Genomic DNA, 14,274 nt, shown 5'->3' with positions numbered 1-14,274 from the left:
GTGTGGTAAAATGTAGGTGGGAGGGAAAGGCTTAACTGTTGATCATGGCAATCAATTCAACTCACATTTATTCTGCCCTGACACTGTGTCTCTGACTGTGTGGAGTACTTGGGAATCAAAGATGAGGCTGAGACCCCTCTCAGCCTAAAGGTTCCTGGGAGAACTGATGGAGAGACTGATAACCTATGGAAGCAACTGCTGAAAAGTCAAACCACATTAATAATGAAGAGCTCCAGGAAGGAGTCATTTATTCTGCATTGAAAATCAGGGAAGTTCTTGCAGATGGGGTGACCATTGAGTCAGACTTTGAGCAGAGTTTCAGTAGCCTAAGGTGGCTTTAAGGGCAGAGGAAATCACGTGAATCAGGCACCACTGTGGAGGGGAAGGAGAGGGGTGTTGAAGGAAGTGGTTGAAGCCCCAGGGAGGAGTCGCTGGAGAGGGCTCAGAATAGCCTGGAGTCGGACTGTGAATGCCTGATTCTAAGAAGTTGGTGTCTAATTCTACAGAAAATAGGAAAGCAGCCAAAAAGCTCTTTTTTTTTTTTTAAACACCAAAGGGAAGCACCCATGGCAGTGTCCCAGTCTGGGTGGGTGCAATAGGGGGTTGCAGATGAAAGGGGGAAGGGCACCTGGGCCTCCTGGAACTGGCAGCCAAGTAGCTGCACTAACACATCTCTGAGCTTTTTCAGCAAAGACAGAGTTGAGAATTCCAGAAATGCTGATTGGCTAGACACGGTGGGGAGGGGGGGCCCTTTGTTTCCTGAAATTCCTGCACATATAATGCATGGTTTCCTGGAACAGGACCTATATTATAGGTTTGGCTAATAATTCAATCCTTTCTGACTAGGGAGTAAGACTTGATGTTTTTAGTTTTTGGTGACAATTAAGAGCTAGCTATACAAGCACTAAAATTATAGTCTCATTTCCAAAATAAAATTACTTAAGATGGTGGCAATTCTACCTAAATTCTCTCAATTATGCTCTGTATGTTGTTGATTTATGCTGCCAAAGAAACAATCTTTTCCTTGCTGGTGGCACAAAGCCAGGCGAAATAACTAACACATCAGCTGACAGAATTGACAGAATCTTAGATTCACAAAAATCTCCACAGGCTTATACCCACAGGCTCAGTCTAAGAAGAAGAAATTACAGAGATAAATGCCAACCTTTGAACAGAGATAAATTACCAAATGCATAAATGCAGGATGAAAGATACCTAGCTTTAGCCCACATAAGAGGTCTTAGAGTTTAAGTTGGTCTCAAGTTCTGTGTGCACCAACAGTGACAGCTGCCAATGTACCCTGGGAGCACAGGATGCAGAATAGAGGTCAAATGTCCAGAAGAGGAAATACGATAGTTAAGTGTATTCTATGCCAGTCATTCCCCACTCATAGTATTTTGCTCAGTTCTGAGAGTCACATTTTACTAGTGATGTCATGTGAGGAATGCCCAGGAGCTTGGGATATTGAAGGTGAACCTGGGGTGAAGGTGGCAGGGGAGGCACCCCGGTGCTGCCCTCCATCCCTAGGGGTCGGCACAGATTTGTTCTGTGCAGCTTCAGAGGACTACATGAGTTTGTAGAGAGAAATGTTGTGACTCAATACATCAGAAGGTTTCTCATAAATTTTCCAGAACAAATGGACTGATTTATGAGATCAGCTCCTTGTCATTGGGAATCCTTAAGCAAAGGCGGGTCAAAAATTTATTTGTGGGGAGGGGGACCTTTGCACTAGGGTGGAGGCTTGACTCTCTGCCTAAGCATCTGTGATTCTGGAATGATGGCACATGGCCCTGTGCACACTGAAAGTGAAAGGAAATGGGCTTGCTAATATATACACTGACAGATATTTCTCTCTCTCTCTGTCTGTGTGTGTGTTACCTGGTGGTACTGTGGATTTTAGTTCTTGCCTTTAATCTTATACACTAAAAATCTGAAATTTCGGTCCTAAACCACACTTAGGAACAATATATAGAAAATATGTTTACTAGTTACGCTTCAGCAAAAAGGGTAGATACATGTATAGGTCAATTGCTAATTTCCTAATTTCAAAAAATGATAAAAGAAAATGGTCTACATAATCTCATGGTTACAGCTTAAATAATTAGTTCTTGTCATTTGTATTTCCTAAATGATAATTCATATTGCGTAAAGTTTGACATTTATGATGGTGATTGAGAAATGCAAGAGTTTTTATTCACATGAAGCATGAAAAAGATTCCTTCTAAAGCTGTCATTTGGTATCACATCACCACACAGTAGATCAACTGAAATAAGCAGCAGCGTGCAAATGTCAAAGAATCTGCTCTCACCTCACTGTAGTTGATTTTGTTCGTTCTTGCCAACGTAATTTCTGGTGTGTCAGGCATTATGTGTACCTGCGTCTTGTCTTTGTCCCAGGCTTCTGTGTATAAACGCTATCAAAGAAAATACACAAATTCATCAGGAAAAAAGTTCTGTGTATAGTTAATAGGAATTTTAGGGCCACAAAAACTTTAAAAACAAAAAAAGAAAAGGTTATGGATCTTATACACATTATGTGTTTTACGCACATCTTCAAGTAATAAGATCATAGTGGAACATGTACTTATAAATGCCTTATAAATCTGAAATGTATGTTAACAATGAAAAGGAAAATGAGAATAAGCATATTTTATGCAGATCTTTTTTTTTTCATAAAATATGCCACTTTGTCAAAACCAGGAAACAATAACTGAAGTAAATATCAAAATATACATGATATATATCAGTTATTAATAGATGACAAGCCAATAGATAGACAGACAGACAGATAGATAGATGCCTTTTATTGCTCAATGCTCTTTCTTTCCTCATTAATGTTTCTTTTGTGTTGATTCAGCTTTAGGGGCCCCACTTTGATTCTCAATTTTGATGTCTCACCTTGTTCATAGTGATGGCATTATTTTTGGCCAACACTTGTTCCAGAGAGTCAGTCACACTGGTAAATTTGAATGTGTCCGGAGGCTGGCGATAGATTTTATCACTCAAAATTTCAGTTGCCCTTTTGCATTTTTCCACATCCAAAGAGCCAATGGGCACCCAGCCGATGCCTCTCATCCACTGGAGATCAGACTTGTACATATTCTGTTGACACAAATAGTCAATAAATATTTATCTCTGTGTTAGCAATGTATTTTCATCTGAAGGATAAGAGATCAAGTAAAAGCATTCTCAAAATTTAGTTTGGTGGATGGGCCAGGTATCACACAATATTCTGTTTTGTTCTGAAGGGTTAAAGGATTAGAATACCTATGGATAAAGGCATGCTATTTGCCTCCTGCAGGGGCTGGTGAGCTTGTGCCATATATTGCCATTTTCTCCAAGGGGTGTTACATAATTTCCCACCTCTGCACATTATTATGACTCTCAGTACTCACATCGCTCTGGAGGTCATAGGCCTGCCGAGCGTGGATGACGTCGCTCTGGTCGGGCAGGCACGTCCACTGGTGCAGGTAGTTCTTGTAGTCCACGTCGCTGACTAAGGTCTGGCACTTCTTGGCCAGCACCACCCCCAGCATGTCCACTGGGCTGCTAAACTTGGTCTTCCACTTCTCAAAGTCCTTCTTATACTCCCTGTCACTCTGGATCTTGGCCACATGCATGGACCACATCATCTTGGGGTCATCATGTATAGCTCGGGCACCAATGTGGTGGCCGAGCTGCTTACGATAGCCTTCTTTGTACTTGAACTAAAAGAAGAAAAAGATAATCATCTGCTTTAACTTTTAGTAAAAAGCAATCACTAAGCCTAACTTTCTCTATTTAAAAAAAAATTTCCCTGAATATATAAATTATATGATAGATGTAGAAACCATTTAGAAAATAAATGAAATATATGTCATATATCATCACATATGAAATATATCTCTTCTATAAAATATATATCATATAGATAGGCATTACTTTAGTACATTCTTTAAAGTCATTCTATTAGAATTTAGAATTTGTTTTTAAAATATTTAATTTTCAGATATATAAGTTTCAGAAGATTATGCTGCAATGACAATGACAATAAAAATGAAATTCTCCTGCATGGCTTTTGTATGCTCACTGATCCAAAATTTCATTGAATATCTACTATGTGTCAAGCACGATTCTAGATAAGCAATGCAGATTCAATAAGAATTGTCTCTGCCTGCAAAGAGTGTCTGTATATTTATACACAGAAAAAAAAAAAATTAAGATGTCATTCTGCCACTAAAATAATTCTTTATGATTCGTGTGTCAAAATATAATTAGAATAGAAGTCATACTGTATATGGGTTTGTGCCTGCTCTTTTCAGTTATTATATAAGCATTTCTATGTGTCATTAAATAGTCTTTGCACACATGACTTTTTTTTTTTTTTTTAGAAAGCTTCTCTCTCTGTTGCCCAGGCTGGAGTGCAGTGGTACAATCGTGTCTCACTGCAACCGCCAACTCTTGGGCTGAAGTGATCCTCCTGCCTCAGCTTCTGAGTAGCTAGCACTACAGGTATGCACCACCACACCTGGCTAATTTTTAAGTTTTTTGTAGAGATAGTGTCTTGTTATGCTAACCAGGCTGGTCTCGAACTCCTGCCCTCAAGTGATCCTCCCGCCTTGATCTCCCAAAGCACTGAGATTACAGGTGTGAGCCACGGTGCCTGACCTATACGCATGATTTTTAATGACAGCAGGTATTTTATTATACGGTATTTAACCCTTCTGTGATTGTCATTTATTCTTAAATTATGATTACTTCCCATATTTTGGAAATAAAGAAAAAAATCTAGAGGTTTTTTTTTTTTTTTACTTCATAGACAAAAGAAATGGAAAGATAAAAATTTTGGCTGGGCGCAGTGGCTCAAGCCTGTAATCCCAGCACTCTGGGAGTCCAAGACGGGTGGATCACGAGGTCAGGAGATGGAGACCATCCTGGCTAACACGGTGAAACCCCGTCTCTACTAAAAAATACAAAAAACTAGCCAGGTGAGGTGGCGGGCACCTGTAGTGCCAGCTACTCAGGAGGCTGAGGCAGGAGAATGGCGTGAACCCGGGAGGCAGGGCTTGCAGTGAGCTGAGATCCAGCCACTGCACTCCAGCCTGGGTGACAGAGCGAGACTCCGTCTCAAAAAAAAAAAAAAAAAAGATAAAAATTTTTAGAAATGTGAGCAAATCCTTTTTTATTATACTTTAAGTTCTAGGGTACGTGTGCACAATGTGCAGGTTTGTTACATATGTATACATGTGCCATGTTGGTGTGCTGTACCCATTAACTCATCATTTACATTAGGTATATCTCCTAATGCTATCCCTCCTCCCTCCCCCCACCCCACAACAGGCCCCAGTGTGTGATGTTCCCCACCCTGTGTCCAAGTGTTCTCATTGTTCAATTCCCACCTATGAGTGAGAACATGCGGTGTTTGGTTTTCTGTCATTGCAATAGTGAGCAAATCCATCTTTTAAAGAAAGCAAATATTTGTAGCCCACGACTGCATATGGAAGCAAGCATATGCTCCATATGAATCATTGAACTTTGAATAATGTGTTCTATAATTCAGCCCTTGTAGATTCATTGGTTCATACAGCATAGGTTGGGTTTTGAAGGAACCGTACTATAAGTTCAATTGTATATGAGAAATACCCATCATTGGAAAAGCCAAAAAAATTATATGAACTATAGTCAAGTATCTAATACTTTTGTTCAGCCAGAAATGGACATGTTTTGAAATGTATGTTGCTATGGACTCAACCATAACTAGAATTTGGCCTTTGTGTTGATAACTCTATTACCATTATTTTAAACCATTCATTGAAACAATAAACTGTTAGCAATAGCTTTAACCTCATGGCTTACTTGTGCCACTCTAAATCCAGGAGAGAGAAATAAACCTTTGAGCCACAGCTAAGGCAAAGAACTTTCCAAGTATACTTACTTCACTTGCAATGTCTCTGGAGGCCTTGGCTGCCTTGATAGGAATGGCATCTACCCGCATATCATAACCTTTCCTCTTGGCTTCTTCTAGGCCAAGCTTATATAGTTTCTAAAACAGACATTAATAATAAGTTAGATTTATAAAGTGCATTGTAAGGAAAATGTATCATGCCCTATGAATATATTGCTTACCTCACTGTAATTTACTTTGTTTTGTTTTGCTAATAAAACTTCAGGGGTGTCTGGCATAATGTGGACAGTGGTTTTATCCTTATCCCAAGCTTCTGTATAGAGGCGCTAAGAGAAACAGAGAGACATGACTGGTACAGGCCAGTAATAAATAGACACATGCAGACAGTCTGATTTTTAATGAGAATCAAGAAATTCAGCTCAGTGAATTGGTATTTGTGACATTTTCAGGTCTAGATGTCTTGTGTCAATGAGAAGCACAATACTTTAAAACCACATTAGTACCAAGCAAAGGAATCGAAAATAAGTTTTCTTTTATAGAAACAGATTTCAGTGTTTCCATAAACAAAAAAATTAATAACCTCCTCAAACAAAGACAAGACTTACATGATTCATGGTAATAGCATTGTTTTTTGCCAAAACCATTGGTATGGAATCCATAAGGCTGGAAAACTTAAATTTATCTGGGTGCTGACGGTAAACATGGTCACTCAAAATCTGGGTGGCTCGTTTGTTTTTCTCATCCTCGAGAGAACCACTAGGCATCCAGCCAATGCCTTTTAGCCACTGAAGGTCTGACTTGTACAAATTCTGAAAGTGCAAGTGACAAATTTGTCATAATTAAATCATCTATCATAATTTGTCATAATTAAATCATTTGCCCCAAATAAAGTTCATATTATATATTTTTAATACTTGAATTATTAGAAAATTCTAAATTTTTGGTATGAATCATAAATCAACAAAATGTTCAGATTAAAAGCGTATTTTGAAAAACATTTTAAACAGAAGCACATAGAAAATGACTCAATCCTTTGATTGTCTAGCTCAACAATCCAGGGCTTCCACCAAAGCAATGGATCTTTGCTGGCTCTTTGTGGATTAATGTTGCCTCCAGATGTTTGGGTGACTAGATGGGGCTTGGGCATTAGTCCAGGGTAATTGTGTAAACTCAACTCCCCTCATGACGGGACTCTGATACTTTAAAAAGCAGACATCATGTTTTGTTGGCCAAAGGAAAATCTTAGACTCACGTCACTCTGGAGGTCATAGGCCTGCCGAGCGTGGATGACGTCGCTCTGGTCGGGCAGGCATGTCCACTGGTGCAGGTAGTTCTTGTAGTCCACGTCGCTGACTAAGGTCTGGCACTTCTTGGCCAGCACCACCCCCAGCATGTCCACTGGGCTGCTGAACTTGGTCTTCCACTTCTCAAAGTCCTTCTTGTACTCCCTGTCACTCTGGATCTTGGCCACATGCATGGACCACATCATCTTGGGGTCATCTTCAATGTTCCGGGCTCCAATGTGGTGGCCGAGCTGCTTGCGAAAGCCTTCCTTGTACTTGTACTAAAGAAAAAAAAATGTGTATTATTCCTTTCAAAATTAACTTCTGTTGCCATCTTTGTGGCAAATTACAAAGCGCATTAACTCTAAATATTTTACTAAGCCTAGAGAGCCAAAGACTTCAGTCTTTTGATAAGAAAGATTAAAGGCTAAATTCAGCTACGAAATTCCATACATAATAAATGCATCCTTGATCTTATCCTCATCCCACACTGCATGGGATCATTTTATTCCATTGTAATTTGTTGCCCCTTAGATTTTGTTCAATTTAAAATTAAATTGAGACTGCTTTGAAGTGATAACTTGCAATCAAATCAATATCAACAAAGGATAAAATCTTACTTCACTGGCAATTTCCCGGGAGGCTTTTGCTGCTTTGATTGGTATGGCATCAACAGGAAGATCATAACCTTTTCTCTTCAGCTCCTCATAACCCATTCGGTAGAGTTTCTGTTAAGAAATGAAGATCACTGTGTTCCCCATAGTCAAATATAGCATAATGATCAAATGTGCTAAATATTTTGAGTCCATGAGAGTAGCATCTGTGCCCTAGAATACTCAAATGTAATTAGAAATTATGCCCATTGCTTGCTAATGATCCTGTTTTAAACTTTAAAGCTCTTTAATTACCTAAATCAGCAAAATTGTCAGCTCTTCCCAAATACAGTCATGCATTGGTTAATGACAAAGATACCTCCTGAGAAATGTATTGTTACGTGATTTTGTCCTTGTGGGAACATCACAGAGTGTACTTATGCAATCCTAGATGGTACAGTCTACTACACGCCTAGGCTATATGGTATAGCCTATTCCTCCTAGGCTACAAACCTGTAGAGCATGCTAGTATAGGCAACTGTAACACAATGGGAAGTATTAATATTTGTGTATCTAAATATGGCTAAACATGGAAAAGATACAGCAAAAATACAGTACGATTATGGTACTATGTTATGGGACCACCATCCTGTATGTGTGCCTTTGTTGGCCAAACTGTTGTTATACAGTGCCTGTCTATACTTGCAAGAATCAGGCAGAAGTAAAACAATAGAGAAATGAAATGGATTATTATTTAGGTGCTGTTTTTCAATTCACATTGACTCTTTCATTAGAAGTTTTTGTTAGAAAAGAGCTATGGCTTTTCATCTAATTCTTCTAATGAGGAAAAATCATGCCTAAGAGGCTATCTCTTCCATGTAGCTGATGCATTGTGAAATAGTCTGTCTCCCAATATGGGACCATCCAAAATAGGATCCACATCGATAGGTAAGATACTGAGTCCACCATAATTTCTAAAACTTAAGATGTTTTGAAGAAAGTTTAAATAATGAATTTTAAAAGCTTAAGCGGAAGAATGTTTTTTTCAGATCTGTGACATAACTTAAAGATTGAGAATATAATTTAAATGTACTTTTATCCAGAAACCAGATTATTTAAAGTGCCTGTTGATCTTGGACTTGTGTTTATCTGTTAGTCCTTCGTAGCATTACTTTGATACATTCTTTAATGTTAAAGTCATTCTATTAGAATTTAGAATTTGTTTTTAAAATATTTAATTTTCAGATGTATAAATTTCAGGAGATTATGCTGCAATGACAATGACAATAAAAATGAAATTCTCCTGCATGGCTTTTGTATGCCCACTGATTCAAAATTTCATTGAGCATCTACTATGTGTCAAGCACGATTCTAGATAAGCACTGTAGATTCAATAAGAATTGTCTCTGCCTGCAAAGAGTGACTCTCCACACTGGGGAAAAGCAATACAAGCCATCACCTTGTGATGATATGTATAACAATGGACTGCAAGGAACAGAGAATACAGACTCCCCATTCTGCCTGACACAGTGAGTACTAACATTTCGATGTTCAATCTGAAAGCCACTAAATAAAGAGTCTAAGTCATATGTAGTTCATTAATTACAATAATTCAGTGATTCAAAGAACTTCCAGACAACTTCACTGACTTAGAAACAATTAAAATGAGCTTTCTGAAAACACACGCTGAATTTGAAAACTTACATCACTTGTGTTGATTAAATTTGCTTTAGCCAGAACAATGTCAGGCGTATCAGGCATGATGTGGATCTGAGTCTTGTCTTTGTCCCAAGCTTCTCTATAAAGTCTCTAAAATAAGAAATAAGAATTTTTCAGTGGTGTTGTTAGATTAGTGAATGACACAGTTGGCTTCAAACAGAATTGCTGATTTTATCTGAATTAAACATTATACAGAATTGATATCATAAGCAGACAACATAAGTAGAATATAGACGCATTATTTCTTGATTTATCTGGAACGTAACTGCCTTTCAAAACGGAGATTATGGGTCACATTTTCAAAGTTACAGAAAATCCTGCCTACAAGAAATCAATCTAGGTAATCACATGCTTTGCCAATATTATCAAATGAAACAGGCTTCTCCATCTTTCGGGTTGTGTCCCTCAGTGTTTAATTGAGAGGCAGCCCTTGCCTTTTCAAAAGCTGTCTTATTCAAAGTGTGCCTAGAAATCAGGGAGTTTTATTTCCTATGTGGCTTGTTGTTATTATTATTTTGACACAGAGTCTTACTCTGTTGCCCAGGCTGGAGTGCAATGGCGCAATCACAGCTCACTGCAACCTCTGCCTCCTGAGTTCAAGTGATTCTGGTGCCTCAGCCACCTGCGTAGCTGGGATTACAGGAAGCACCAGCATAGCAGGCTAATTCTTGTATTTTTAGTAGAGACAGGGTTTCGTCATGTTGACTAGGATGGCCTTGAACGCCCCATCTCAGGTGACCTGCCCGCTTCAGCCTCCCAAAGTGCTGGGATTACAGGTGTGAGCCACTGTGTCCATCTTCCATGTGGCTTATTATTTATAGTTACACCTCACAATCATTGTGAAAGATTAGGATTCCCAAAATGATTTTTTTGGGGGGAATTTATCAAAATCTCTTAGATGTTCCAGAGCCATCCTTATGTCTCTTCAACAGAAGACAAGGGGATCCAAACAAAAGTTTCATTGACTTACTAAAACTAGGATTTTTTTTTTTTTTTTTTGAGACGGAGTTTCACTCTTGTTGCCCAAGCTGGAGTGCAATGGCACAGTCTCGGCTCACTGCAACCTCCACCTCCCAGGTTCAAGCAATTCTCCTGCCTCAGCTTCCCAAGTAGCTGGGATTACAGGCACCCACCACCATGCCCAGCTAATTTTTGTATTTTTAGTAGAGATGGGGTTTCACCATGTTGGCCAGGCTGGTCTTGAACTCCTGATCTCAGGTGATCCACCTGCCTTGGCCTCCCAACGTGCTGTGATTACAGGTGTGAGCCATCGTGCCCAGCTAAAACTAGGAAAATTTGATGAAAAACAGAATATTTACACAGGGTCAGAAAATCTCCCTGCCAGATTACTTATCAATTACAAAGGATAAAATGGTTACTTAACAGTATAGCAACCTGGCAATATCACTTTAACCAAGTGTTTAAGTTATTAGTAATAGAACAAATTGATATCCTGTGCCTCCTGATATGAGGTACTGAGGAGGACACAATGTGCGATCTCCTGCTGAAAAGACAATCTGAGTCTATCACAAGGACCCACCAGAAAACCCAAATGGAAAGAGATTCTACAAAATAACTGACCTATGTTCTTTACGAATGTCAAAAACTTGGAAGGCAAAGAAACAGTGAGGAACTAGTCCAGAGTAAAGGAGACTAAAGACATAGCAAGTAATGCAACCTGTAGTCTTGGATTAAATCCTGAGCCAGAGAAAATATTTTCTTTTCTTATAAAGGATATTAGTGATAAAATTGAATAAATTCTGTAGACTAGCAGACTAGTGAAAATTAATTTTGTGATTTTAATCATCACAATGTGATTACTGAGAATGTTCTTATTTTTGGGAAATACAGGCAGAACAGGCATCATGAAACAATTTAATTTCTCATAGAGATATATAGATATAGATCTAGATCTGAGAGAAAGAAAGGGAGAAAAAGACAAAGAGAAAGCAAATGTGGTAAGATGTTAACATTTGGGGAATCTGGGTATATGCACACACACACACACACACACACACACGTGAATTACATGTACTAATTTTTCAACTTTTCTGAGTGCCTGAAATTATTTCAATATAAAATATTTTTGGTCTGCTTGATTCCTTAAACTTGTCCATTTCCCTTTGAGGTGTGCAGCATGAGATGTGTGTGTATGGCACTTTTCTTTTTCCTGCACATGTTTGAATGGTGCATATAACCCAGAGAAGTCAATTAAGACCCTCAGCACCAAAACAAAGGCAAGGCTTGTTAATTTCCACGTATGTGTATCCCGGTTTTGTACTACCCTTTTGGATTTAGTAACACCAGAGTTTCTCTTTAAAATTTTTTTTATTTCCATATATTTATAGGGGCACAAGTGCAGCTGCATTGTGGTAAAGTCAGGGCCTTCAGTGCATCCATCACTGGAGCAACACACATTGTACCTACCAAGCAAACAGCAGAGTTTCTCTACCTCCTAACCACTGATATTGTGTACTGGATGATTCTTTGTTGTGGGGGCTGCCCTGTGCATTGTGGGGTGCTTAGCAGCATCCCTGGCTTCTACCCACTAGATGCCAGTAGCATGCCACTCCCCAGTTGTAAAAACCAAAAATATTTCTAGATGTTGCTAAATGTTCCTGTGGGGCAAAATTGGTTCTGCTTGAGAGTCACTAAGTTAGACTATTTCTTCAATGGCATGCACCACTTTCACCCCATGGAATGCAGAGAAAATGCTGTTATTATTTACACTAGGATATGTGCATCAGTTTATTCAGAAGGAGACAGCAGGCTGAAGGACCCCAGCTGGCCCAGGTTTTGTGTGGTGGCCCTGAGGCCTGAGAGCTCCATATTTCAGCATTCCCCAAACTAGAGTACATTGCTGGGAAGTCCTGTCCCAGAACATGTATATTGATAAACTTCATGATCTCTCTTGTTTCACGGAGAGAAAAGAAACTTGGATTCCAAGAAGGGGGAGATATTTTGTACAAATTTGTTGTTTTCTCAGTTTGTTGGATTCTGACTGTCATCATAAAACAACAAAAGAATAAGTAAATGCTTAAACATTCATAATGAAGCTGACAGGTCATCATTTACTCTACATTCTGGAAATCAACATTATAAAAAGTCTGTAAGGGGTTAGTTAGGAAAAGAGGAACTACAGTTTATCAATGCTTATTCTAAGCTGATTATGGGCTTATATATTATATAAAACTTCTGATACATATGATATATGTAAGTGTATAGCATATTACATATAGTATATATATTCAGATCCTCCTAAAACCTACAGTATATACATATTTAGATCCTCCTAATAACAGATGGTTATTATATATCTATTTAAATCTTCTTGCCAATTACAGATGTCAGGGCACATGCTTCAATACTCTGTAATGTTCAGGGTTAGGCTTTCAGCTAAGCAGTGTTGAGTAATCTTTCCCTTCTTTGCATATAATTACTCCACCCTGCTATCTTTTATTTATTTTTTTCAATGAATATTTATTGAGTACCTATTATGTGCTAGACACTGGTATCAGAGCTGGTGAAGAAAATAAATTGAAGAGGGAATATATACTTATTTACAGTGACAGAATTATCCCTTTATCTTGATTCAGCTAAACTAAAAGCATTATAATCATTTGTCAGGAAATACACTGTTTATAACACATCCATTGTGCCTGTGTAAGGTACTCAGAATCCTTCACCCTCATACACTCTACCCCAACAAAAAACATCTGGATGCTTCATGCACTCAAGTTTCAAAGAAAAAAAGTTTGTGCAATCATTTTCTCATTACAATTTGGTTAAATAATAAATAAGCTTTGGGTGACAAAAACTGACACTGACCCATTTTTACACGATTCAGTGTAGTATCGTTGCCAATTCAAATAAAGCGATCCAATATAAAATATTATATGGTGATGTATGAGGCAATGCTTTGTGGTTCTACTCATTTATTAAGCAAGCGCTATTGAGCAAATACTAGGTAGCAGGCACTATAATCTATTTTATTTATTTCCAGAATGCTACTTACATCACTCCTATTTTTGGCATTTGTCTTTGCCAGAACTATGTCCATGGCATCAGGAATGCTGGTGAACTTGTTTCTGTCTGGAGGCTGACGGTATTTTTTCTCACTGATGATTTCCGAAGCCCGCTTGTTCTTTTCCGCCTCTAAAGAACCCAAGGGACTCCATCCTATGCCTCTCAGCCACTCTAGGTCAGATTTATACAGATTCTGTGAAAAGACAGAGCAAGCCATCAAAATCCCATTCTCACCTGGATCCTTGATTCAAGTGATTCTATGCATTACAAACAGATGCATTTTAGATTTTCAATAACAATTCCTAGTTTCGCTTCTGTTTGACTAAATAGCTACTCATATAAAATATGAATTAATATATAAACTATTGCATTTAATAGAAACTGACCTCACTTTGCAGTTCATAAACTTTCTTAGCTTGCACAACATCGTTCTGATCAGGCAGACATGTCCACTGATGTAAGTAGTTCTTGTAGTCCACGTCACTAACCAACTCCTGACACTTCTTGGCCAGTACCACTCCCAACATGTCCACTGGGCTGGAGAACTTAGTTTTCCACTTCTCAAAATCCTTCTTATATTCTCTTTCACTCTGCATTTTAGCTACATTCATGGACAACACAAGTTTTGGGTCATCTTGCAGACTCCGGAATCCAACATGGTGGCCAAGTTGCTTTCGGTAGCCCTGTTTGTATTTAAACTGAAATCAGAGAAAACACAGATCTTTTAGTACACAAACAAAGGCCAAGGTAAGCTCAACTTGCTTTTTTT

At 38.5% G+C, this 14,274-nt stretch overlaps 1 protein-coding gene across 1 annotated transcript in view; it reads right to left on the bottom strand.

The window, feature by feature from the left end:
- The window catches only part of NEB (nebulin), a 226,170-nt gene that overhangs the window by 133,052 nt on the left and 78,844 nt on the right, over positions 1-14,274 (bottom strand). Inside the window, exons 53-62 of the mRNA XM_011943053.1 lie at positions 13,892-14,203; positions 13,495-13,698; positions 9,465-9,569; positions 7,788-7,895; positions 7,137-7,448; positions 6,490-6,693; positions 6,106-6,210; positions 5,915-6,022; positions 3,396-3,707; positions 2,899-3,102 (exon numbers count right to left, since the gene is read on the bottom strand). Coding sequence (XP_011798443.1) covers positions 2,899-3,102; positions 3,396-3,707; positions 5,915-6,022; positions 6,106-6,210; positions 6,490-6,693; positions 7,137-7,448; positions 7,788-7,895; positions 9,465-9,569; positions 13,495-13,698; positions 13,892-14,203 — 1,974 coding nt within the window. The remainder of the gene's footprint in view (positions 1-2,898; positions 3,103-3,395; positions 3,708-5,914; positions 6,023-6,105; positions 6,211-6,489; positions 6,694-7,136; positions 7,449-7,787; positions 7,896-9,464; positions 9,570-13,494; positions 13,699-13,891; positions 14,204-14,274) is intronic.

The sequence above is a fragment of the Colobus angolensis genome, unplaced genomic scaffold, assembly GCF_000951035.1.
Source record: "Colobus angolensis palliatus isolate OR3802 unplaced genomic scaffold, Cang.pa_1.0 Scaffold215, whole genome shotgun sequence".
NCBI classification, from domain to species: domain Eukaryota; kingdom Metazoa; phylum Chordata; class Mammalia; order Primates; family Cercopithecidae; genus Colobus; species Colobus angolensis.
The sequence above is the reverse complement of the archived record's forward strand: the minus strand, read 5'-3'. Positions and strand labels throughout refer to the sequence as shown.